This window comes from Drosophila gunungcola, chromosome 3R (assembly GCF_025200985.1).
Source record: "Drosophila gunungcola strain Sukarami chromosome 3R, Dgunungcola_SK_2, whole genome shotgun sequence".
Lineage (NCBI taxonomy): Eukaryota > Metazoa > Arthropoda > Insecta > Diptera > Drosophilidae > Drosophila > Drosophila gunungcola.
In genome coordinates, this window is record NC_069139.1 from 28,184,404 (window position 1) to 28,211,189 (window position 26,786).

General features: G+C 37.1%; 1 protein-coding gene across 2 annotated transcripts; it reads left to right on the forward strand.

The window, feature by feature from the left end:
• Positions 1 to 6,642: 6,642 nt before the first annotated feature.
• Positions 6,643 to 26,713, forward strand: LOC128264749 (solute carrier family 22 member 3). Of its 2 annotated transcripts, XM_053000409.1 has the most exons (6): positions 9,223 to 9,260; positions 9,518 to 9,973; positions 21,183 to 22,114; positions 22,974 to 23,128; positions 23,196 to 23,364; positions 24,552 to 26,713. In XM_053000409.1, exons 2-6 carry the CDS (start codon positions 9,734 to 9,736, stop codon positions 25,531 to 25,533), a joined length of 2,478 nt encoding a protein of 825 aa, XP_052856369.1. In that variant the 5' UTR covers positions 9,223 to 9,260; positions 9,518 to 9,733; the 3' UTR covers positions 25,534 to 26,713. The 2 variants fall into 2 exon arrangements, with proteins under 2 accessions (XP_052856377.1, XP_052856369.1); XM_053000417.1 differs by lacking the exons at positions 9,223 to 9,260; positions 9,518 to 9,973 and adding an exon at positions 6,643 to 7,158.
• The last annotated feature ends 73 nt before the right edge of the window (positions 26,714 to 26,786 follow it).

A 26,786-nucleotide genomic window follows, 5' to 3' on the forward strand; every position in this document is an offset into this window, starting at 1 on the left:
AACAAAATATATTTCAGTACCTAAATACCCAACGTAGCTAATTTTTAAGAAAACAAATCGTTACCTATGTAAGGTTAATGGTATTCTCACATAAGATATAAAATATCATAAATTTTTACCTAAGTTAACCTTGGTACATGTATCCGGGTACATCATATTGATGAGTACATAACATAATATTGATGAGTATAACATAGGCAAGTCATAGAAGTTAATCGGTAAATCATCAATCATTTTAAATAGCAAACCATCTTGTTTTCATTAAATTGAGAAAGGGTGTCTGTTCTGACGGCGTCGCAGTTGCTCAGTTTACAGACTCATGAAAGAGTGATGAATTTGAGCAGTGATGAGCTTCGGATGTCTAATTTAATTTATTTTTTAAGGGACGGTCTGGAGGTGATATATTAAAATTCATTGTACATATAGCTAAAATGAAACCTTTTGACGTAATACATAAATAAAATTATGTTTCGACAGGGTAGCATTTTACCAATTTATCAATTTCATGTTTATGGTTTATTACAGTTAAAAAAAAAAAATTACTAAATTTTTCTATACAACTCTTAGATATGTCTTTAATTTTTCTGTCAGCTATTTCCTTTTTTTCAAAACAGCAAAATGTCTTGGAGTTCAAAAACAGTACAGCGCAACTCAGAGAAGAGCTGCACAGTTAAATTTAAAACCTTGAATGCAACATACTTTTTTAAACGTACATTTTATTTATTTAGTTTAAAAAATATGAAATGAGTTACATTAAATAAAACTATTTACTTAAATAAAAAAAGGTCATTAAAGGCGCATTCGATACTTTTTACTTTTCTTTAAGAATCCGTTTTAGTAAGACTTATGTGGCTGAATATTGTTCATATATCATTTATTTGACTGTCTAAAAAAATGATCTGAACTAACCCAATAAAATCAGTTATTGATGGGTGTATTATCGAGTATTCTGCTGTGGCGAAAGCAGTGTTAATTTTTAATTTGCAATGGTTAAATCAATTCGAATTACTTATTAAACCAGACCTACATTAAATAAAAAAATTAAAAACCCAGTTACTGGGAGGACATCAAAGATGTATAACATTTTGGAACATCTTCAACAGCTTGGTACATACTATTTTTTGGCTTGCAGTTCAAAAAAAAAAAAATTGTAAACTGTTTCATATAGTTCCAAGGACTGGCAAAATGAAAAAAAATTCACGAAACGAAAAAATGTAAAATCGTCCCAAAATAAAATGTAGATATTGAGCACGTCAGAAATTCTAGTTTCTATTCTAGTTTTATGGTCAAGTTTTATTTTATCCGATACCATTGGCTGTTAATCGGTGTCAGGGTTTTTTTAATTTCACAGCATAGTTTTTAGAAAAAAACACTTTATGCGTTATTTAGTAGTGATTTGGTCGACCTTATACATATATCTTGTGGATTCTACACTAGGCGTGGAAATATCCCTTAATCCACAGTTTTGCAGAGGACAAAAATAGTCGCGGAAAACGGATATCCATAGAAAAATTTTAAGTAATTTTATTTTGCATTAAAACCACAGTATAGTAATTTAACTGTCTAAGAAGAATAGCGTCTGCACAACTAACAAATAAACTTTTCTTGGCGTACCTTTAAATTTAACGCTGCATTAAACATAAGCCTTGCTAATTGCTATTCAACGCTATTCGTTTTTAGTTCTGCATTATTAATGCATTGCTACTTAACGCAACATGTCCACTTTTTTATTGATGTTCCTACTTTTGGTGGCGCTTAGTGCTTGCGAGGACGATCCATTATATATGAAACTAGTTGATCCTCCATTTGGCAACACCAAGAACCATTACAAACTGGGAAAACTGCGAGGACGGCAAAAGAGTTTTATACGGAACCCGAATTATGTCAGCGCTAACGAATACTTCGATAAAAATGAACATTTAATAAAAACGTATACGAAAATCCTAATGCCGCATCCGGGATTTGAAGCCAATGATCCTTAAAAACTTTCCAGTTAACACTTAGAATTATAGACCATATAACGGAGACCATAATGACTGTGAAATGGTCAATGTAAACAACGCCGCCCTGACAAATTCCCAGTGCAAATAAACACAAATCACAATAAATTGAGTTAGCGGCAAATATTGTTTCTTTTGTGTAAAAAATATGATTGTCACCTGTTTTGTTGTGGTGTTGGTTTAGTGGGTATCACTTAGTTGGAAGCTGCGAAAAAGCCCCTTAGCGCAAATCCGAGCAGGGAGTTCAATAACAAGGTTATAGCCACCACACAGAAGGCGAATAGAAAAATCTGTGCCATTTTTGTTAATTTATTTACATCTGATATTAACGCGAAGACGATTTAGCAAAATAATCGTCAAAAGAAATTAGCATTCCCTTGTTGATTAATCGCGAAGCATAGAAAGAAAATAAATTAAGAAATCAACCGTATTTTTCGAATATTTGTCATCGCTGAGCATAGACCTTCAGGGTGTTCCGAAAGTTAGTATAAAGCGTTTAGAAATTGGATTCTTTGAGGGAATTAGTTTGAAACAATGCTTACAGTTGAAACCTTGTGTTTATACTCTGTACTTACTGAGTACCAAATAATACTTTTTTTTAATTTCAAAGTTTGTTTCTGCGCCTATGTGCCTATATATTTGATGTTTACTGCTTAAAATTTTTCTCTGGATCGAGCATTTTACAACAACAAAAATTGTCCCAATCTAACAAAGTAACAAACCTTTTCGTTTTGCCCGTTCAACTCCTATTTATTGAATATTTTTTGAAAGGAGTATCTGAATCTGATTTCAGCTAAGGTGCCGCGGGATTTTTCCCTAGCACCTCTTTTTTAAATTTGACTTATGTCTCTGACCTTATTCTGTTTAACCAATTGGTTTTCGAAAAGATTTGATGTGCTCATTTTTATCTGAAATAATACCATCCATAAATGTAGAAACATAAATACAGAAATACTTGGTACACATTCTGATCATACTTTTAATTTGTTACTTACTTAAACGCTAATAATACGCTCTTTTCTTCTAATCTTGCGGTAACGTCTACAAAAAGTATGCTACAAGAGTGGCGGTTCCACAAAGTCAATAGAATTAAAAAAAAAAAAAAAACATTAGGAAAAAAATATGTTAAATTGCTTAGTTTGAACTATTTTAACTAACATATAAAAAAAAAGAACAAGACCTTTAAATGTCAGAAATATAAAAAACAAAAAATATTACTCATCCGCCATGTGGGTCATTGTCATGGTGTTTAAGAAAACACTCTCCTTTTACCAATTCAGATCTTGGTGGCAATTAGTTCTTTTTGACATGCACCCTATTTTGTACAGAAAAAAATATATAGACCATAAACAATAAAAGTTTTAAGTTGTAAAGGCTTTAAAAGCCTTGCTTATTTATGACTACGTCATAAAACATTCCTGATTTCGCTTGTGGCCAAAGCAAACGTGTCACGTTTTCTGCCTTTTGTTTTTGCCCACAATTATTAATTACTGCCAATTAGTAATTATTGTTTAATCAATACATCACATGATGGTGAGGAAAGCACCGTGCCAAAACCGAAACCGAACCAGTTAAACCAAAATATAGAAGGTGGGCTTAGGTGGCAGGAACAGCCGATCAATCAAATTAGCCAAAGTAAGCAAAGCAAAAAAAAGTTGCAAATCAATTGACCATGCGCAGCGTGCCGATATGAAAATTTCCATGCTCGTTACTACCCCACACAAAAAACAACCCGATTGTGTTCGAGCTTCGTGATATGACGATCTCTCGGATCCACGATCTCAATCGAGTGTAGATTGTCCAGTATCGTATCTCAATCCGGATCAAGTGGCGCGCGCGACTTCAGTTTCAAAAACGGCTTACATTTTGCAACAAGCGCTCAATTGGTTGGGCAAACAGCACGGGCTTTATTCCAGTTCGCAGTTCGCAGCTCCCAGTAGCTCGCAGTTCTTTTGATACATCGTTATTTAGCATACATATTTGCTTAATATATATATTGAGTATGCCATATATGCCTGCCAGTTGGCGACATGTATGAGTGTGTGTGTCGAAACTACTAGAGTTTTTGGCACTTTAAGTGAAGTGTGAAGAGAGCGCCGGATCCGCCATGAGTTCAGTATCCGTTTAATGTTCACAGCGAACGGTGGCTAACCGAAAAAGAGATCCCGAGGTATCAATCTCTAGTGAATAATATCCTTTGGGAATAATGATTACCAGAATAGCAAAACCCTTCTGACTGGATAGTTATCTCAAATAGGTGAGTCCAGTCTAGTCATAAAACCAGAAGCAATTTTTCCATTGGTCTTCGAGCTAAATTAGCACGAAATGCCGCGCGTGTGCAGTAAATTTAACAAAAATTATATCGTGCTAAGCTTATGAAGACCGAAAAAAACGCTTTCAGATCTTTAAATTAGTTTATAGTTCTGCTAAAAAGAGTTCATATCTTTGGTCAGCTAAAGGAATATTTCTTTATGATTTCTCAAGTTCGTGGACAATGGCAATTAAAGCGATTTAAGCATGCTAAATAATTTAAAATTATCATAAACACTACTTAGATTATATAAAGGATAATTTTAAGCTTACCATAATTTAAAAATAAATAAAAAAAAAATATTGAAATTTTAAAAATGAATTTCCCAAATGAAATATATTTATTAAAAGTACTTTAAAACAGGAATTACTGTTTCCTAGATAAATGAGTGGGTGATAAAGCAAGCAACAGTTAGCATTTCGTGGTCGTCTATAGAAAGTAATCTAATTTTTGCTACTGCTGTCATAAACTTTTTATTTAACGCTACTTAAATTTATACTTAGAAGGCACATATAATTATAATTGTGAAATAACGATGGGAAATAACGGAGTTCAGTTGAGGCATTCGATCATCGGCGACGTCGCCCGACCTGGAAATTTTTTTGAATTATGCATAATGCAACTTAAAATGAGATTCTCTCGTTTAGTTATTGCTCAAACTTGCGGCCGACCACACAAAACGTGTTTCAATTCATGGGGTCAGTGGACTACGGCTGGGAAAAGTTTTCTTAATGCAATGAGTTAGTCAGCACAATGGCCCACCTTTTACCAGAAATTACCCAAACGACTGAAAAGTATTAGCTCCAATAAAAAAGTTATTACCCGAGTGGCTTGATATCGACTATTTATAGATTGCACAAGCGGTGCAGTTCAAAAGCATGCCCTTTTTATTTGATCTACTGCAATTAAGGGACTTTCTTCAAATATTATATCACTTTGCACGGCAGTCCACATAGTGACGAATGTCACCAAGAATGTGTTTTTGTTGCATTAACAGCCTAAATTAATTTTTTTTAGTTTATCAATTAATGAAAATGGTTATAGAATAAATATATTTTTTTGTTGGGAAAGCTGAAACGAAATATATTTGTATGACTTAAATTGTACTTTTTTAAAATATTTAAATTTTAAAAAATTTAATTTTTTGAATCTCAAATTGGGAATTTTAAAGAGTCCTAGCGTCACGACTTTCTTAGTTAAAACAGACTGCAATCAGTAATTGAGGTGTTTATAAGTTAATAAATGGCAATAACCCCCACAACGGCAATGGAATTATGTTTTTTTTCTATCCAAGCTATGATTCAGATTGTTCCATTAAATTGCACCAACTGTGCACTCTCTTTGAAATGTATTCCAAACTAATTGGTGGCGAATTGTTTGTTTCATAGTTAATTACATTTCAGCTCGATTTTTATGGGTGTAAGCATTATAATGTCTTATAGGAACTCATACAAGTATGTGAGATGCAAATAAAGAAAATGATGCATTAATAAATGTTCTTTTCTATGCAAATAAGATAATTTTAATTAGTTGCGATGGCTTTCGTGGGAAATTTCTGTGGGCAAAGGCAGAATAGTAATTTAATAGTATGTCTACAAGAGTAGTGCTACATTTATTACGGGATATTGTGTTGTCTGGCATATGATAATTAAAAAAACTGAATTGTTTACATTCAGTCACGTGAATAAATAAAGTACACTTTTACTTGTGTAACTAATGTTTATCCCCATATGTATCCATATCAGTTCGGTTTACATCTTGATAACCCCTGGCCAATCCGACTTCACTTTCGACCACCTGAGCGGTTCGTTGAAAGCAAAAACAAATAAAGCAACGAAGCAAATAATATGTCAAACAAATTGAATTGAAATGAAATGAAAGCAGCGGCAGGGGATCATGCCAAACAGAAAATAAAGAAACACTTAAGCAAATAGACTAAAAGGCGAAGGCGAAAACAAAATGAATTGAATTGCTGGTTGACGCGTATAATGAGTCTTTTTTGGCTGCTTGTGCTTTGCTTTTTGGCAAGTGTACAATTGTACTAGATTTTAGTTGGCATCACGAGAGTGCTACTGTGTGGATGTAGTAGATGAATGAGTGTAGTGAACTCACACTCGTTCCATCTCTCTGCGCCCTGGTAAACTTGAACTTGACTTTGCTGAGAGCCAGGAAACGTATCTCACAGGTTGGGGACAAGTGCAGTTGCCAGAGAATTGGACACGAACACTACAAGTTGGATACTACACCGACTATAAATAGATACCCTCGCAGCGGTCCTCTTCTTCCCGTTTGAGCGGAAATCGAGTCAACCCGCAAGATTCTTTCGCCTCGAATTCTTTTGTAGTTCCAACTCGGCCCTTGCCACCTACACATACTGCAAAATTGCGAGTGCTCTTATCGATCTGGTCTGATTTGATCGGATTGGATCGGGCTAACCCGTCTGATTGCCACGCGCTTGGATACCCAGAAATCCATAAATAATCAACACTTGGAACATTTACAATTTTCAATTGTTGCCCGGCAAAAAAATTTTCGAGCACTCTACCGATTTGATTTATTGATAGACATAGACTGTGTGTGTTCGCGGGTTTCGTGGTTATATAAAATTAAATTGCACAACTAAATCGACGAGCAGCATGGGATCGCCAGCTGAATAGTTCCTTTTTGAATAACAGCTTCAAATAATATGTTAAAATGAGTTTTATCCATCCCGATGCTGGTTTAATGGGCTCTAATGGAAGTGTTCCGAGTTCGTTGGAAGAGTCGGAACCGAAAATGCAGGAGGGTCATCACGAGATTCCTTTCAATGATCGAGTTGAAATAAAAATCGTGATGCTGAAAGTTCAGGTGATTTATTTGGATTTTACCTAAAATTTTTGGGCAACTTCAGACAGTATAAAATTGTAACAATAGAAAATACAAATAAAATACAAAACATTTTAAAAATTAACAAAAAAATCTAAAAATTCTTATATAATATAATAGGCATCTGCAAATGTGTAAAACCATGCGCCTTTGATATCAATATTAAGTATACGCTATGTATGACAAAGTAATGCATACCAAAGGCCATTTATATTTTGTCAACTTAAATTACCAAATACAATAATTTTTATATCCGGCCTAAATTTTGATATTTAAGATTAGATTCAGTAATTGTATCTAAAAGAATTTTGTCTCCCCCTTAATATAATGATGTACACGATTTAATTTAAGGTATATATCATACTAGATTTTAAAAGGAATTTTAATTTTGACTTTAGCAAAAACATCTTTATTTTTCCTAGCGCAATATCATGGTGTAAGTTTGATTACTTAAGGTACACGGTGGGGCAAAAAATGTTTAAAAAAAAACGTACATTGCTAATTTTATTTAAACTTCTGTCTCCCCCAAACTTCCGAACTCATTTAATTTTGTTCGTACATCTTCCATAAAATGTTTACATGGGCAAAGCGAAAACTTTTCTTATTGTCTTTGTGTGCTGTGCCACACGGCGTATGCGAAATCAGCGTAGCATCCCCAGCAACAACAATCAGAACTTTTTGGCTAATTTGTTTGCTGCGCGTGCCAATCACAGGTCTCTATTAAAATGAAGATACACGTGTGCACTCCGACCCCCGCCCTCCGAAAAATCCACCTTCCCGCAGCACTGTATTGTTGATTTTAAATTTATTAGCACAATCGCTCGAACAATGACAGTCGTCGAGGGGCGGTGGCGAGGGGGGAGCGTGGAGAGGAATTGGATTTGTAAACAAACAAACAATTCGAAAGCTAACAAATTAATGACGCTAACTATTGCCGCCATCGGTCATAATTAGAACAATAGCTGCTACTAGTAATCTTTCATGTTTTGTTTTACGAGCTATAAGCCATTTAACGGCTCGCGCTTTGGGCCACAAAAGGTAACTCATTAAAAATATCTATAGAATTAAGGAAATTGAATACCATTTAATAATCTTTAGTAAATGTATATTAAAATATATTGTGATATGTTTGATTTTGGAAGTAACCTCTAATTAATTTAACAACTCTAATTTTACCTTAATATATGATTTTGCATTTTAATTGTTTAAAACAATTTAATAACTTAGTTATTGTAATTGAGATCTGGAAAATCGTTGACAAGCCGCCGTCACATATTCCAGTTGTGAGCTTTTATGAGTTATTAATCATTCTCTTCGAAAACCTCAAACGATAATCCGATCAGGTATCATCCTAGCACTGTGGCCTATTAACTTTTTCCCCGTAAAACAAGTTTTTCTGTAATATACTCCTATTACCATTTTAATGGAGAAACACAGGAGATAGTGACAGGCACGCCGTGGCACGTGCGTCATCAGTTTGGCTCCAACTGGGCTCTATCCTCCTATTGACAGAGCCACAAAATTACCAATTAATCGAGTCAATTGCCGGAATATTTATATTTAATTTGTCAGGCATTTATAGCCCCCATTTGTGGCTAACTGAAATATGTAATAATATAATAAGCGCAATGCGATTCGCAGGGAGGCAGGTCCTGGCAGCGACTCCTTCGGGCGATAGCTTTTTAACCTTCGCAGGGGAGTAATCCGCATGCGGAGTTGAGCAACAGCTGCTCGGCTGTAATTATTTTTTAGCTCCCAAAGCTTTGGCTTTAGTTTAGCCCGGATTCAGTGGGGCCTTTGCTTGGTGGACAACGAAAGTGAAATTGCCCACACGTGACTGGCCCCATTGAAGTATTGCTCGGGAACGAGCTCCGACTGAAGTTCCTTTGACATCGGGTAAAGCTTCTGCTTTCGTTTTCACTTTCACTTCGTGGCAAGGGAAAGCGAAGTTCAGCTGGAGGAGCTTTCGTCGCTTTTCATCGCATTTCCCTGCTTTCCGCCGCTTTTCGGCAAATCAGTTGCGCGTTGGGCGAACGCCAGCACCAAACGAGTCATTTTATAGCGCGGACGTAGCTGTGTTTTCAGTATTTGAACAAATATTATTCGCCTTTTAGTTTCTCGGATGGTTCACAATTTGCACTTTATTTTTTATGTATTTTTAATTGTATGATGTAACTATTTAAAAAAGGCTTGGAAACTATTTCTAAAAAAACCAAATTAAAGAATAATGAACAGAAGTTTTCAATATTATTTTTTTTCTTAAACAATTTTTTTTTTTAATCAAATTATAATGTTAAGCCTATTTGATTTTCCTGATTAAATTCCATTTTAATACATTAAGCGATTGAATTGCCATGCCACAGCAGTTGTTGGTCTCTGCTATAAACTAATTGGATATCGAACTGAAACTCCTCAAATTGAGAACAACAAATTTGCAATTAAGAGAATACCAATTTAACAGTGCGTGAAAACTACAAAAGTTCGGACTCAAATGATCTGACAGTTGCGAGTATTTAGCGAGCAATATCTCGCCATTTTGACCGGTTTTGGACGCATTATGCTAAAGGACATTGGTAGCAGCAGCGCAAACGGTAACGGAAATGGCAGCAGTGGCCATAATGTTGGCAGTGGTCATGGCCTAGTCAGTGGACTCCATTCGAGCGACTCCTCCAGCGGAATTGGCAGTGCCAGCAGTGAAAAGTTGGGAACGCGCAGCGATGAGGCCAACGCGAAAAAGGGCAGCAATGGCGAAGGGGATGCCGATGACGATGAAGACGATGATGAGGATGAAACTACGGTATATACTCTTGCATAGTCGAGTGGATTTGGTTGGGCGAATTAGCAGCATATGCATGCGTAATTTTATGCTCGGAGATAATTATTAACCCTCAGCCACAATCTGAAATCCAAGAGCAAATTATGCGTGTGACAGCGATAAGCTGGGCGTAATTTGAAAGGGGCTTACGTTAGGGTAGGTCAATTTGTACGAAATGGAAATATACACATATATTTTGGGCTGAATATAGAAAATTATAATGTTTGAATTTGTCAAAATTTTTTTTTTAGCCATTATTTTACATTACATTATTAGAGTCTGCTTTGGCTTAGAAAGAAAAGTTGAAATGCGATTTCTCAATCTGACATTTAACTTTAGAACGAAAAGAAAGGAAGTCTGACTGAAATTTGCGGAATTTGATTAAAAAAGATTTTAGGGAAACATAAATTTAACTGAATTTGACAAAACCATTGATCATAAGCTGTTATACACTACTATCATAGGCATTATCTACTTGAATAAGTTTATTCCCTGAACATTTTTCGGTTGTTTTGTGAAAGTGTCAAGTGTCAAGGTCATACTATATTTATTCCATTTGTGATGAAAGAGTTCGACACACCCTAGTCTGTGAATTAAATATAGCAAGAACTTTCTTTCGAGATGTTGGGAAACCCAAACTTTTGAATGGGTCTTAAAACCCCCAAAAATGCCGATGGCCTCCCCCTGATCCCTGACTTCCTCTCTTGTTTGTCTGCTTGGCCTCAAATAATTCCTAAAATCCATTCAATTATTTAAACAATCATTCACAGATGCGAATAAGTACCCCAAACGGAATTTTCGCTGGTATAAGGTAATCAGAGAATAAGAAAATGTTACCAAAGGCATCCACTAAATGAGGCAAATGGCCATTTTGACTTGCCTCTTCTTCGATAAATACATTTTTGCCGAATATTTCCTTTCGTGGCCCTGCTTTTGGCAAAACAGATATCGTTGGGCTGCCATCTACAGATATATTTCACATTTATGGGACTCGCTTCCCCAAGCTTTAATTAAAATCTGCCATCGGTGACGTCAGACAGGCTGCCTTAATTAAGTCAAGTTTTGAAACTAAACACGATTTCGCTCAGTTCTTTTCCGCTGCGTTCAGGTTAATGGTGGGCCTCCAGGTGGCTTTCGTTGGGGTTACTCCACTCATTAGTGAGTCTGTCACACGTGCTTTGGAAGTCGTGCGTATTGACTTGGGATAATAAGAAGGTGAGCACGGGCTCTGTTTAGCATGCGAATGCGATAAACGTCAAAGTCGAAACCGTGCAGGCCATGTTCTCCCCAGATTATGTAAATTTTTCCTATTTATTTTATTTTCCAGAGCCATATGCAAATTAGTCAATACAGGACACGCGCTTGGCTTGTGTTAAGAAATATATATATACAAAATATTCGCAGTTGATAAAGTTAATACATTTGTTACGACCTTGGGATAAAAACTTTAAATTCGTAGTTTACTCTAAGACATAATTGAACCCTGAAAGAAACGTGAACCAATTTTTTTTTTGTAAATGGGCGACAGTGTATTGTCGAATTGTGTAGTGTAAATGCATAAGGTTAACACAAATTCTGAGTTTTTCCCATTAAAGGATGGATTAATATTTGTATACCCGCTACTCATATTTAAACCAATTTTCCCAGTTCAAAACGGATTTCTGTTTTTTGTTATAAGATTTCTGTTTGACATATATTGCGTTTCTTTAATCGGCTGAATCAGAAAAGAACGCAAATCGCAAAGAACCTTTCCAATTAACCTGACTCCAATTTGGCCAGGTTATTTGCTCCAGACAGACACGCAAGTTTCCCCATCCAGTACAAGTATTAAGCGAAAATTTCCAATTCATTTCGTTTAGAGCTTGAGCTCGAGAATAAAGGCGCATGTCTCAATTGGATACATTTTCCCATTCCAGCCATCGGTCAAAGTCTGATTCAACTAGACCTAATCGTTAATCTTACTGAACAATCGCTCGAAATCCCGAATGTAAACAAAGCAATTTGCATTGGACAGACAGAGGATGAATTTCCAGTTGGCGACCGAAATGGTCCAGACCTGAATCACATTTCCCATGCGGAGATATATGTCAATGAACTTTCCACAAATCAATTAGAAATATATTTGCTTCCCAACGACGAACATATATGGTTTCAGCCTGCACAGCTTCATGTCATTTATGAAGCTATTTGTTTTTGCCACAAAAAAAAATCACATCCGAAAAGGTTTATAAGTTTGTCAGAGCCCCGAAAAAATGCTGCCCAAATAAACGTAAATATCAAGTATGTTGTAAAGGACAATCAGTATGCCAGTGTGGTCGTAAAGTTACGGCCCACAAATCTGAACTAACAAGCTTCGGTGGACATGAATGAAGGAAAATGTGCTTGCTTTTTTTGTTTTATAAAGACAAATGGTCAAGCATAGCAAAAACTACTATTAACAAAAAATTATAAGCTGGTAGAACATATTATTAAAAGGTAAACCCTAAACCTAAAATATTAAAGGGCTTTCTCAATTTTCAGCCCCATTGTCAACTTACGTTTAACTGGTTACCTTTTCTCATTTGAAAAAAACTTTATTATCCAATCCTTTGAAGGGATTTTGTTTGAGGATGGGCATCAACACCTCCTTTCCTGTTTATTTTGGTACAAAATTCTGGGTCCGGTTGAGCATAGCCAACTTTAAGGTGACCCAACCTCTAAAACTTGTGGGAAAAAGAATAGCTTGTCGCCTTTTTATTTCCACAAAAATTTTAATTATATATTTTAAAATTGATAAGCAGATAGGTCCTTACTGTAAACGTCAACTCTTAGCTGATTTAATTGGGTTTTTGGTTGAACTCAAGTCGAGAGTCGAGGACCTGTGAAGTTTGCCTCATTTACATAAGTAAAGTGCCTCGAACTTCGTGTCCAAGTACGGCGAACTCAAAACCCAATAAGTAGGGCAGGGGAAAGGCAACTTGGGGAAGGTAAGTTCTTGGGCCAAGGGCATTGAACGACTTAATGCCAGGGGCAGCTGGCTGAAAAGTGTCATAAAACTCGCCAACAAGGTAAACAAGAGCTACTCATAAACTTTTCAAGAGCCTAGAATGCGATTATCGCTTTTCAATTTCATCTTGGGAACTTTTACTCTGATTTGCGAAATTTCTCGGAAACTCAGTTTGCTTTCCTCCATTAATTTTGTTATACGAATTTCCGACTAATCAGCAAATTTGTTGGCATCTAAAGTGACCCAGCAGGCTGTTAAACTGGCTGAAATTAAAACAATCTCTCAACTCAGCAAAAAAAAGCAAAAAGAAGGTCGTCCAGCCAAAAGTGTAGATTTCCTCTTTTAAAGTGAAACAATCAGCAAAAAAGGGTATTTACTCCTGACTCAAATACAGTTTATAGACCTCTTTAAGGTTCAGAATCCTTTACTTTTCTGCTGGACTTGTTTTTGTTTAATAATGGATCGGTACTTAAAGCAATTACACGAAAACCGGGGAAAAACTCAGGAACGGAAACCAGATGAGCACCACAAGCAAAATACAAGACAATTGTGTAAATAAAACTGAGGAAATAAACACTGAGTGGGTTTGATTGGGCGGGTTGCCCTGATGATTGGGCGGTGGGGTGGGTGTGGGTGTGGTTGTGGGTCCTAAATATAAAGCAATTAAGCGTCTCATGGTTCCGAAACGGAGGTAAAAGTTGCAGTACGGCAATGACCGAGTGCGAAAAGGGCATTCAAATTCAATTGGATGAATGGCAATTACTCGAAAAGTGCCCTAACATGAGAGACCTTCGTGAATGCTAACAGTGTTTTTTATGGAATTTGTTAATGGAAACATAAACATTTTATGTAGCATACATTTCTGCTGCGTTGAACAGTTCCTTGCTAAAATGAACAAACGTCAAAATGTGTTGATAACATTAAGTTTTTTTTAAGAAATAATATAAAGGGAACGTTAGAATAGTCGAAGATTATAAGAACTGTCTCAAGTTACCATATCAGCTTATTATAATTACATTATGCTGACTTTTGAAAAATATGAAAATATAACACCTTTTTTGCAACACAAAATTTCTTGTGCAAAACACTTTAATTTTTTAAAACTTTTAGCGGCAAGTGGAAAATGAAATCTGTTTACTCAGGATCAGCACGCAGTGTTCTGCTAATAATTCGGTTTTCATCTTTTCTATAGCCACATCACCAGATTTCCATTTTCGATTTCGAGTTTAAGGATGCATGGCCGCAGGACAATTACGTCCTTGGGTGGCTGGCAGCCAAACGGCAGCAAAGGCCAACTAAATTTAGTGGTCCAGGCCTATATATGTTTATGACGGGTTCTTCCCCCCAGTCACACACTGCGGCAAACAGACATGTGTGCCGGTTGTTTTCGTAAGCCGCTTAGTGGCAGATTCGAAATCGAAACAGAACTTCAATTTATTTGCTTAGCCAGAAGAGGAATCAACGGACACTGTGGAAATAAATCTATCAAATCTATCATATTTGTAGACCTTGGTAGATTTTTTAATTTATTTATTTCCTACGGTCTTTAACATAATTATAGGTGTAAACACAATATACGTAATTTGTAATTGTAATTTTTTAAATGGGTTTGGCATAGATTCAATGCGTTGTTTCAGAATCCGATGTCCAACCTTTAATACTCTAAAAATTTTGCACTTTTTAATTTTCAATAAACTTACTAACAGAGTTGATTTCGAAAACAAGCTATTTGTTGTAAAAAAGGAAATTCGTATTTCAAGGTCATGAATAAATAAATCTTTGTTTTCTTTTTAACGTCAAATTAAATACAATGAATAAATAAAACTTTACGATAATATTATTATAGTTATATCAATTCTTAAACGTAAATGTTATCAAAACCAGCGGCTACTTTTTATATTACTTTTGTTTTTAAATTTTGTGACTGCCAACCGAATACAGGGATATACTTTTTGTACACATTTAGATATACTCCACATCTTCGTATTCGCATAATTGTCTTTAACAATAAATATTTTCTTAAGTATTTATGAGGATCCAAACAAAATTACACTTCCAATTTTGCCGAGGCCTTAATTCCATAGGTGTTTATTCGTCTGTCAAAATCTGATTTTCCCCGTCCAAATCTCAGCCATTTAAATCGCAGATGATACCGACAAAAACAAATCCAGACAGAAATAAGGAGACAAACAGCGGAAAGCTTTCAAAGCAATTGAAACGCTGCTGAAATTTAACAGAACGGAGGAGTAGGAATTCACCCCTCACAAAATGTATGCATATCCTTCATTTAGGCATCCCAAAAATCTTAGCAATTCGAGGGAATCAAAGGCAGAGTCCATAATTTCAGGCTTCTTATGTAGGCCCAGTCGACTTTCATCTGGATGCCTTTGAAAGGAAGACGACCTGCCCCACAAAGATTTGCTGTGGGTGAGCTGTCAGATTCAATTGCTGGGACACATAAATCGGAGACAAAAGTGAAAAAGGAAGCAAGTCATAAATCGTGCCGACAAATTATTTGTGTTTTGAAAAAAATCAAAAAAGAAAAAAAGGGTAATACCCTTTAAGTTACAGTCCTTGAGGTTCACATTTTCCTTTCTTGTTATTTTTCCATCGGTGCTGTGCTTGGTAGTTAAAGGTTCTAAATAAAATTTCATAACGTTAAGAAGTGTGTCTTTGTGTCATCGTTCGGCCCTTGAAGACAAATTTCACTTGTCACCTTGACGTTGGAACATATTGTTTATTTATTTAGCATTTTTTGGACTCACTATTCTTTGGCAATGAGTGAAGCTGATCGAAAACACTTGACTAAACAGAAGGCGACGCCAACTTAAATAACATTAAAACAGTTTATGAACTAGGCTATAAACGAAGCAATTAAGAAGTTAATAAAGGGTGGTGTTGGTATATATTGCTTTTAGTCGCTTTTATTGCACTGATAAAGGTTGGTTGGCCCACTCTTCCAATCCTTCAATATGCCATAACCATGCACAAACACTTACCACACCCATTGGAAGCAGGGCCCACGCTTATGAGCATATATGCGTATGTGGGCATAAAAACAATCTGCAATACATTACGCATACGCCACGCTGTGCCAAATTGTTTCGACAGTTGGGAGCGAGCGAATGTTTATGACTCTCAGCCATAGAAGACATTTGCATACACGTGCCGAGTGTGGGAGAGAAAGAGATGCAATAATCCATCAATATATACGGCGCAGACATCCAACTCGGTATTATCGCCTGGATTTTGTAAATTATGGCCCACACATTCTGGCCACTCAGGGGTCAAAAGCTGGGCGCAAACTGCGAGGCCAGAGAAACTAATCAAATATTTATGCTAGCTTCGTCTGGCTCAACGTCTGGTCTCGATATCGTGACTACGCTAACTCGAATAGCTCATATTGGCTTTGATGGCAGCAACAAGTTATGGGGACTTGGACACTCCATTGCATGTCCATGTCCCCAGCCACAAAATAATTGAACTAGACCACTTCCAGTAAGTGAGTATCTATATTCAGGCAATTTAATTACACGCTATTTTGACAGCCATTTGGGAAACTTTGGTTAACAAACTTTGTAATTATGTAACGTATAACAAGGTTTGACTGGGAGCTTTAGGGAAACCTAGTGATTTCAAAACAGCAATTTAACATCACTTTAACTTTCGGTCATAAATGTCGTTTGAGAGATACACAACTCAATTTGGGATGCAAGTTAAATAAATAACAGAATATTCAAAACGAGATAAGCTTTAATTTTTTTACAATTACTAACTTTACTTTTTTATACCCGTAACTGGAAACGTTCGACTCTATAAAGTACAAATATTCTTGATCCTGAAATAGTCGAGTCAATCCTTCCATATGAACGTCAAGAAATCGATCTATTATCTTAGAAGTTATTGCGTGAATAATTCCTCAGCCGCCGCTCAGCCATTATACTGCTATAAAAATATATCTTTGATGTATTTTTATTTTATACGAATGCAGTTCGCGATATTGTAATGGAATAATATTTCCGAATAATATAGCTGTCAAAGGGATGATCGAAAAATGCATTAAAAAACAACACGTTTTTTGTTTAAACGTATTATAAGTCTGCAAACTTTACACTACTTTTGATTCATGCATTCAATATAACATCAAGTAAAAGATAATGTCAGTCATAGTGGTACATCCTTATGAAAATAAATAATTGTTAGTATTTTCTCTCATACGAGAATCTCGTATGCTCTAATCCTTGTCTTGCTTAATCAGGAATTTTATTGATGCATAAACAATGCTCAGACAGCCAGAAAAGACAGAAGCACAAGCACATTAGGACGCCTCAGCTGCTGGATGTCAACAGAATTTGTCGGGGCTATTCACTTACCAGCAACAGTAGCGAATAATACAGCAGTCTTTCCCTTTTGTCCGCTTCCCAGCTACTCCAGTATTCTACTACCTGTTTGCCACAGGGCCTAAAACAGCAATCCCAGCAAGAAACAGTCTATCTCTGGCATTGCTCCAATTAACTGTGGCGCCCATTGTTGTCAACGCTTCCATTCCACACGCCTCTCACATTTTTTTTCATTCCAAAAAAAAAAGCATTCAGTTGCAACTTTATGGCCATGTGTGGGTGCCCATTGTTGTTGAGGGGAAGTCATGGAAATCAGAGTGTTGTCGTCGTTACCTGAAGATTGTTAGGCCAAGCAATTAATTTATTACTAGGCCGGGCTAATGGGTAAACGATACATCTGCTTAGTGGAAAATAAGCTGTTATTCTTTCGGCTTTCACTTAATGCCACCCCTTTTCTGGTAAACTTGATTTTGTTTCATTTCTGGTTCAATGAAACTGGCTATTTAGGCGAACTTTAAAGTTTGGGACACACTTTTTTATTGCAGCGATGTGATATAGTCGTGTGATGTATCCAAATAAATAACAAGTTAAGCTTCTAATAAAAATATTTCAGTCCAAGTACAGGAAAAGATTTGATATTGTGAAAATAACAAGAAAAATAAATGCTAGTCACTTGTATTCTAATCAATAAGGCTTCCCTTAAAGCCAAACCAATTACCAATTTTTTGCTGTGAAAATTTGCAATATTTTGCAACCTAAGACAACATTTTTATTGAATATTCCTCTCATTTTCTGGCCACCAGAAGCGAACTCATATTTCCATTATTGAAGCCAAACGAGCTTCCCCATTTTGGCTTCAATTACCAAATTTCCATCCTTGCAAACAATAGACGTTGCCCTGTTTCATATACGCCACCATCTGCTTTTCGCAGGGGAACGCTTTCAATTGAATCGGGTAGAGCAATAAATAAGTTGATGAAATTTGAAGGAGGGCGCACTCCCTCTGGGAGTGTAAACAAGTATACGGAGCGGCAATTGGTTCCGGCCCGAAATAAAAACAATTTCCCCACTAGTTGGCCATCTAAGTGATCCTCATCAAGCTGATAATTGGAATGTGTGGCGGGCAGCAAATGTTGCAGCCTGAGGCAGATTTATAGCGGCTGTCATGAATTTCTTTAATTATGATTGAGGGAGTTGGCAATCTGGCCAGCCCTTAGGGTGCTCCATCAGTCATCCCGCAAGGACAAGGACAAGATACCTCCTGTACTGGAGCACAGCCACGCGGAGACGACTTATGAATAATTTATAGCCGAGTGTTTAGGGATTTTGTGCTTTGTTAAATAATCGGTTGCAATGCGACAAAGTCTAAAATTCTTAAAAACATTTGAAATGTGTTTTACTGCCTTTAAATTTGAGATCTGAAATTCTGTTGGTAAACAAATGTAAACAATTGCCTTATTACATAAGTGTATCACCTTGACAGCCAGTATATTGAATCATTTGACACGTGACTCATAAAGTTTAACTAGCCATCGAGCCTTTTCCAACCTTAAGCAGATATAAACTAACAGACGCAGGCAATCGGCATTAACCTTGGCGATATTTGCACAAGTGCTGGCTTTCGGCAAAACAGAAATAAGCCCAACAAAAAAATAAGATACAAAAACGAATTCATTTTATTGACACATAAAAGTAGACAAACGATGTCTGAACCGAAGGACTAATAAAATGATTGCCTACTTCTGGACGTCGACTTGTGGGGATCCTTTAGACTTTGCCTCGGACAAAATAACGAAATTTAAAGGAACTTTTCTCCTTTTGTTTTTATTTTCGTCCCTCGGCTTCTGTTTCTTGATTTGCATATATACATGCATTATGCATAATCCGCAAATCCATGCCTTAACCAATACGAATCCTTTACTCACCTGCCATGACTTTTGCCTTTGAAGGTCACAATTTGTAATGGTTGCGTTTGGGCCATCGGCATTTTCGATATTCAAGCTTATGATAAACAGGTTTCCACATTTTATAAAGACCATGTATATATCTATGTAAATGGTCCTTTTAAGCATGACACACTCGAAAAATAAAAACTATAATGACGACAAAAGCGACAGTAAAAATTATAATAACAACGCAAAAACACAACGAATCAAGGGAATTGTTTGCAATTGTTTGGCAAGAACATCTGAATAATGTTTGTGCGGGAAAGAAGATGTTTGGGTTTGTATGGTGGGTGGCTTAGGGAAATTGTCAGCCCAAAAATGGTAAAACAAAATGTAAGTTGTAAACGGTTTCATTTTCCAGGCTGAGAAAAAACGACACATGAGAACTTTTAATTAGGGAAATGTAATTAAAAGGAATAATGGTACAAAATAAATGAAATCGTTACGCGATGTGAAAATGGCCAAAAATAGGTTTGAATTTAAAGATGATTTTAAAGTTAAATTTTTCTTGTAGTTCTTTTTTTATTGTTTTTATTTATTAACAAAATGTAGCTGTTTTAGTCCTGTTTGGCCTTGGGCATGTACATTTCGTGCTGAAAGGCAATTACTTTTGTAGTCTTATGGGTGACATTTAAGCTTATGCAAACGAAAAGTAAAACTTACAAACCACAAATAGTTAGGCAAATAACTGGAAAAGTACTTCGCATATGTGTGGAATCTAGGCGTATATTTAACATTCGCGGTGACAGCTGTGATAAAATAAAAATTTAATAAAACCATGTCATTTAAGTAATCCTATTTAAAAATTCTGTTTGTTTCTAATCCGAAAGACAACTGCCTTGTTCATGTTTTAAAATTACTAGAAAATAAAAAGAAAGTCGACCTATAACGAAAGTGATGCAGATCCACTTGGCACTGCAATTTATGTTTATTATACACCCAGCTGCAGTCGGGGGCGTTGGTGGGCATGCGAGTTCTTCGACTTCCAGACACTACAGGCTCAGCAATTGCTACACTCGAGTGCCCCAAGGACATTCAGGATAATCAGGGGAATGCCACTGAATTATTGGCTCTTGTCTGGATATCGTTGGCTGGGAGTCCAAGCTGTGCCAGGGCCATTTTAGACAAGTGTACTTCAATGCGAAACAAACTACAAACATTGTATAGATCTGATAAATGTAATAAAATCTTTGAAAATAAGTCTTTAGTTAATAGTTAATATCTTTTTACACTTAAACTGAAGAAACTTTAAAGAAACTATGCTCTCACGTAATCAAATTATATCAACATTTTAAAGTTAAAATTTTTTCTATATTTAGTAGAATGTGAGGAACTTATTATACCCGTTGCTCATAGAGTTCTACCTGAACAGTTATAAGAAAGAGTTTCGGCACTACAAAGTATATTTGTTATTGTTCGATTGTTTACTATGACATTTTTTTTTAGTTGGTTAGCTGAGTTACATCAATCTAACAGTTATTCTTCTTGTTTTATCTTTAGAATGGGTGAACAAAATTTTGACATATTCAAGGGTAACAATGCGACTAAATTTAAACTGCTGCAAATTTAACTTTTCGCCCAATTAAAAAAAAATGTTATTCAAGGAATCGAAGAATTAACTGATAAGAGCCAGCAAACAATTTTTTAAATAACAATGTTTTTAATTCGGGTCGTCACATGAGTCCCATTTAACCAAAATTGGTTGAAATGTACAAATGAGGTACATGCAAAATTCAACGACATTCGCTTTAAGGAAATTTCTGTTAAACCCCCGATTAAGTGTATTTTCACATGTAAAATTCTACATAATGCCGACTAATAGACTTAAGTTAAATATATAACAATTTTAGTTCAAACTTTTGCAACTACAAATAGCAAAAACTGTAATTGCCATTTATTTCTCATTATTTACCTTGCAGGCAGAGTCCCCTCTTCTGCCCCTGAAGGACGACGTCGAGCCATTGCACCCACGAGTCCACGACTCCTCGCACATATCAGCCAGTAGGTCACCCCACCAGCACCGCACCTTAGCCGGCGACCTCGAGCCGCCGCCCCAGCAGCACTCGCCACCCACTTCCGCGCCCAGCGAACTGACCAGCTGCCCAAACTCCCTGCCGCCGCCCAGTGTGGAAAATCCGGAAGGAGAGTCCAACAACAACAACAACAGCACTAGCAACAACAACAACCACGAGTTCTACCAGCACCTTTCGGGCAGGGAAATACCCATTGCCAAGCACAAGCAGCAGCACGAGTATCAGCTCTATCCCAACGACACCTTCGCTCGTCTGGAGGGAAAGGCGCCGAGGCCAAACACCAAGATGCAGACCAAAGTGGATGCTGTGGGCAGGATCACCGGCCCTTGGGGCAAGTGGCAGCTGCGAACCGTACTCCTGATCTTCCTCTGCAAGATCCCGTCCTCATGGTTCATGGCATGCATCATTTTCACGGCCCCAGCACCGCGACATGGGGAATTCTTCTGCAAGCCGCCGAACACAATTGGCGCACAGAACCAGACGCAGTGGATCAAGGTGTCGCATCCCCAGAAGGAGGAGAGCGATGATCAGGAGTTCAGCATCGACTTCTGCAACGTGTACCAGGATGCGCAGGAGCACGCCCACCACTACTACAACTACGAGAATACCGAGCAGGAGCCGCGGGTGTGGGAGAAGCCCCTGCACCGCAACTCCAACGTGATCCCCTGCACGGAGTTCCAGCACGAGGCCGACTACCACTCGGTGGTCACCCAGTATGATCTGGTCTGCTCCCGGGACATCCTCGTATCGGTCACGCAGTTCTTCCATCTGTTTGGTGTCCTCACCGGCGGCATCCTAGCCAATCAGCTGCTAAAATAGTAAGTTCAGGGCGATATGATAGTACATAGTACACAGTTAAGGAAATAGCTTTTGGGGTTAAATGGTAAAACGGGGCACATTCCTTAAATAAGTTTATGAGCAATAGGTTACGTAATCACTTTTTGTTCCTTGTCAAAGGAAACCCTTGCAGAGTTTAATATATTTTATCCAGAAGTTTGCAACGCCGTGAAGGAGAAATCTCCGGCCCTATAAAGTATATATATATTCTTGATCAGCATCTCTAGGAGAGTCGATCTACTATGTTTCTACGCAAACTAGTCTCTCATGAAACTTTCCCAAAAGTTGTCTTTATAAATGTAAAAAATATAACTGCTGTTTTTTTTAATTTTTTGCGTAGTTCTTCGAGATATAGTAATTGTTAAATATTACAGAATTACGATTTAAGTTTCATTTAAATCAGATCAATATTTCATAAAGCTCCAATTAATACAATCTAATAATAAAAAAAAAATTTTGTAATTAATTTTTCTGTTTTTGAATTAAAAAATAAAATATTTTTGGACATAGTAATAATAGATAGTTTAGATGTACGCTTTAAATTTTATTCAAATCGGAAAACAATATTTAAAATTAAGCTGAAAATCATAAAAGAATTAATGTTTTTAAACAAATACGCATATAAATCGAAATTTATTATTTTCAAGAATATTTAATATTTGCAAAAGCTGTAAGGGTGTATAAGCTTCGACTTGCAGAAATTAGCTTTCTTTCTTGTTCTGAGTTTTTATTTACTGTGCATTTGTTTGAAAATCCATGACTAATGGTTTATTAACCATTAAGCACTTTTATAAAATCAATAGCTCTTACAAATTTTGTTTTGCTAATTTCTTTCCCTAGCTTCAGTCCTCGAAACGTGATGCTCTTTGGCATGATCACTCAGATATTTTGCGGCAACCTCACGGGGCACGTGGCGTCCTACGAACTTCACGTGTTTTTCCGCTGCCTCTCCGCCGTTTGCTGTGCCCAGATGTACACCGCCGGAGGCCAAATCAGTGAGTCCTCTGACCATTTTTCTTCCCTAGTGATAATATCTGATCAATTGTGATTCTCCCTCCGCAGTGGCCGACATCACGGGTGGCAAGTACCGAACCTGCGTCTCTACGCTCTTCGAGCAGTTCTGGTCCATTGGCGTGATGATGCTACCCGGAGTGGCTAGCTTCTGGTCCAGCTGGTCACACCTCTACATGGCCATCTCGTGGCCCACTGTGATACTCATCTATCTGTGGCAGTAAGTAGTAAAACTACATTGGAAATTTGAAAACTCAACTCCCTAAAATTTGAGAAACTCGATAATTACCGCCAAACAAAGTATAACAAAGCATGTTGCATGCTAAGAAATGTTTATGGTTAGAGTATAAACTCTAAGCTTCACCAAATCCTGAGGCAATATTTAAAAGTTACATTTACTTTTTTTAAAAGCATATGTTACACAACTAAATCTTTGACTTTGATGTTTCGTTTAGCTGAGACTATATAACTTTATACACTAGCAAATTTTAGTTAGAATATTCCAAGACATTTAAGGAGGCCCTAAAAAGTATTGGGATGAATCCATAGAAAGTCTGTCCGTATGCCGGTCTCTCCGTTAGAAATTTGACTTATATTATTGATTTGTTTCTTTTTGATTGAATATTCAGGTTAATTTTGGTTGAATATATACGAAAGTTTTTTTTTGCTAAACTGATCACTCTTGTGTGATATGGAATAAAAGAAAAAAATCATATTATTATTGAAGCTTACTAAATTATTTTGCTAATTACTTACTCCCAAAAAAAGCTGAAAGTTTAGTTTCAAAATAGTGGGTCTTGAAAACAAACTAAAGACATTATTAAAGTATAAATATTATTTCAATACTAAATAACATAATCCCTATTCTTTTTAGTTTAATTTTTTACCGAAGAATATAATACTGTAGTCTAAGGTCGTATTTTTAAGCCACATAAGTTTATCTTTAATAATTTCTTGGTATTAATTTAATAGTAATCTTATTAATACATTTTTCATATAGTTTAAAATTCATGTAACAATTGAATTTTTTGGGTTTAAAAAGATAATATTAATTATTACAACAACAAAAATACTGTTTGCTCATATGCTTTTTTGCTAACTATTTTGTTTAAATTCAATTCTAAGAACTTAAAAATCGTATATCTATACAATGTACTATTTGTTGATTTAGTTAACTTATCTCTTAACTCTCTAACTATTTATTTAAATTACATTTTTAGTACATATAAATCTTAAATCAGTACAAAATTGTATTTGCTGGCTTGTTTGATTTTTTAGTTTTGGTGTTTAATGCCTTAAAAACCATATTATTAGAAATATTTAACACCTCCTGCTTAATCTCCATAATTTAAAATTATTACATATATTTCGGACCCTCTCGACTGATTTACGTATCTTCGTTTCCAGGTGGATTCCCGATTCCCCGCGCTGGCTGATCGCCCGCGGACGCACCCAGGACGCCAAGAAGATCCTGCTGGAGTGCGCCGAGGTGAACGGGACGCGGTACAACCTGCCCCACGACATCGACAAGCAGCTGGAGCTGCAGGCGCAGACGGCGATGGACGCGCCTCCCCCGAGTGGGTGGTGGTCCATCTGGAAGGGGGACCGGGCGGTGCGGCACATGGTGTGCGTGCATCTGGCCTGGTCGCTCTACATCGTCGTCTACTACGGCATGCTGCTCAACATCCGCTCCTTCAGCCGCGACCACCTGTACATCAACACCTTCGTCGCTGGCTTAAGCGAGGTGATTGGCACCTTCATCGGCCTCTTCCTGATCCTGAAGACCACCCGCAAATGGCTGTGGACGGGGCTCTTCAACATCATGGCGGGGTGCATAGCCTACTGTGGCTGGCTGGTGCCGAAGCCCAGTGTGATTGGACTGGACGCGAACGTGGCCCTGCTCATGTGCTCGGCCATGGTCTCCAAGATGGCCATCTCCACAACGCTTAGCATACTAACCACCTGCACGGTGGAGCTGGTCTCGGACGACAAGAAGAAAATCACCTCCTTTTCCACAATTTGCTGGGCCCGCTTTTGGCTGCTGGGAGCACCCTTCGTTGGATCGACGGTGGTCTTCGGACAGCTCATTCCCCAGGCGGCCTTCGCCTCGCTGGCCATTCTCGGTGGCCTGTGCACATCGCTCATAAGCAGTCCCAGAACACATCCCATCTCGACACCTGCTTCACCGGCTGCCCAGGGGGCCCAGAACATGGCCTCCCAGTTCACCATCATCGACGGCATGGACAACAAGGGCTACCTGCCCACCTCCAAGCCGATCCACTCGAACAGCACCATTAGGAAACTGACCACGCCGCAATCGAATCTACCTCCACAATTGATGCCCGGCATTTGGACGACCAAGATAAGCGAGGACGGCCCACCAATGTGAACAGATTTTCAAACTGACGATGGGTTGAAGTGGTGTTAGGTCGGGAGGCATTTCTGTAGCCAAGGCTAAGAGCCTCTAGGATAATAAATAGGAGAAGCAGATGTTCAAAAGTAAGCTATTGCTATATTTGCAGCTAGGACCTTGGTTTGGTTCACATTGGTGGTGCTGTGACCTGTAAACTATAGTCTACAAATTTGATAAACACTATACTTATAGCCTGTTTATTAGCATTGAGGTCATACTCTTTTGTAAGGCACATTAGCAAACTTTCCCAAGGGGAAAGTCAAGTTAAGTCTTTTGGCACTCTTAAGTAGGAGCTCAACTTTACGCTATACCCCAAATCTAAGTGCTCATGAAGACAAAGGTACATTTTTAAGTAGGCAAACTCTTAATCTTAAAGCTGTGGAATAAAGTCACAAACCAAACTCTCGAAAGGGAAAAGACGCTCGCAAATGTAACTTATTAGTAATGCGCTGGAAATAGAAAAAAAAAATTATATATATTTTTCATTAACTTTAGGGCATAGTTCATTTAGTAAACCCGGAAGGCCATGAAAGGACTCGAGTCTGGGATAAGCTTCAGCGCAGCCATAATTAGTAGTCTTATAAGCATAAAAGTCAAGTGTGGAACAAGCCTTGGGACAAGGACGAGCCCAGTATTACGCAGTCACTATTAAACCAAAACAGAACCGTACCGAATCGAACCTCATGTAGAACCCACTGCACAGACAAACCAACATTAAATGGTGATCCTTCTAAAGGCCTGTGGTTCCACATTTCAGTGATTGTGTTGCAAACACCTGGAGAGAATTACATGAAAAGACATATAAGAGTAGTTACACAATAATTACATATTATGGACAATTTTAATTAATTACCTTATCTATGATATAACTATTTGATTACATAGAAGAAAACAATAATTTTAGAGTACACATTAATTACTTTATTACCATTATGTATTATGATTATCAATTACCAAGCTAATTTAATATAAATCAATTAGTAGTTTTTCAGGTCTTACGTACGTCTAAAAATAAAATATTTTTAAAGTTGCATCATCTAGTAGATACGCTTAGCAACTTGTTGAATGTTATCTGATAATGGTTACTACATGAATGGAAATGTTATACATGGCAAAGAGCAATATTTTTTTAATAAAGCATCCCCATAAGAACAAATTGATTGTTTTGAATTATTAAATGGCTCAACGAATAGTTGAGAGTAATCTCATGAGACTAGTTTCATCCCCAT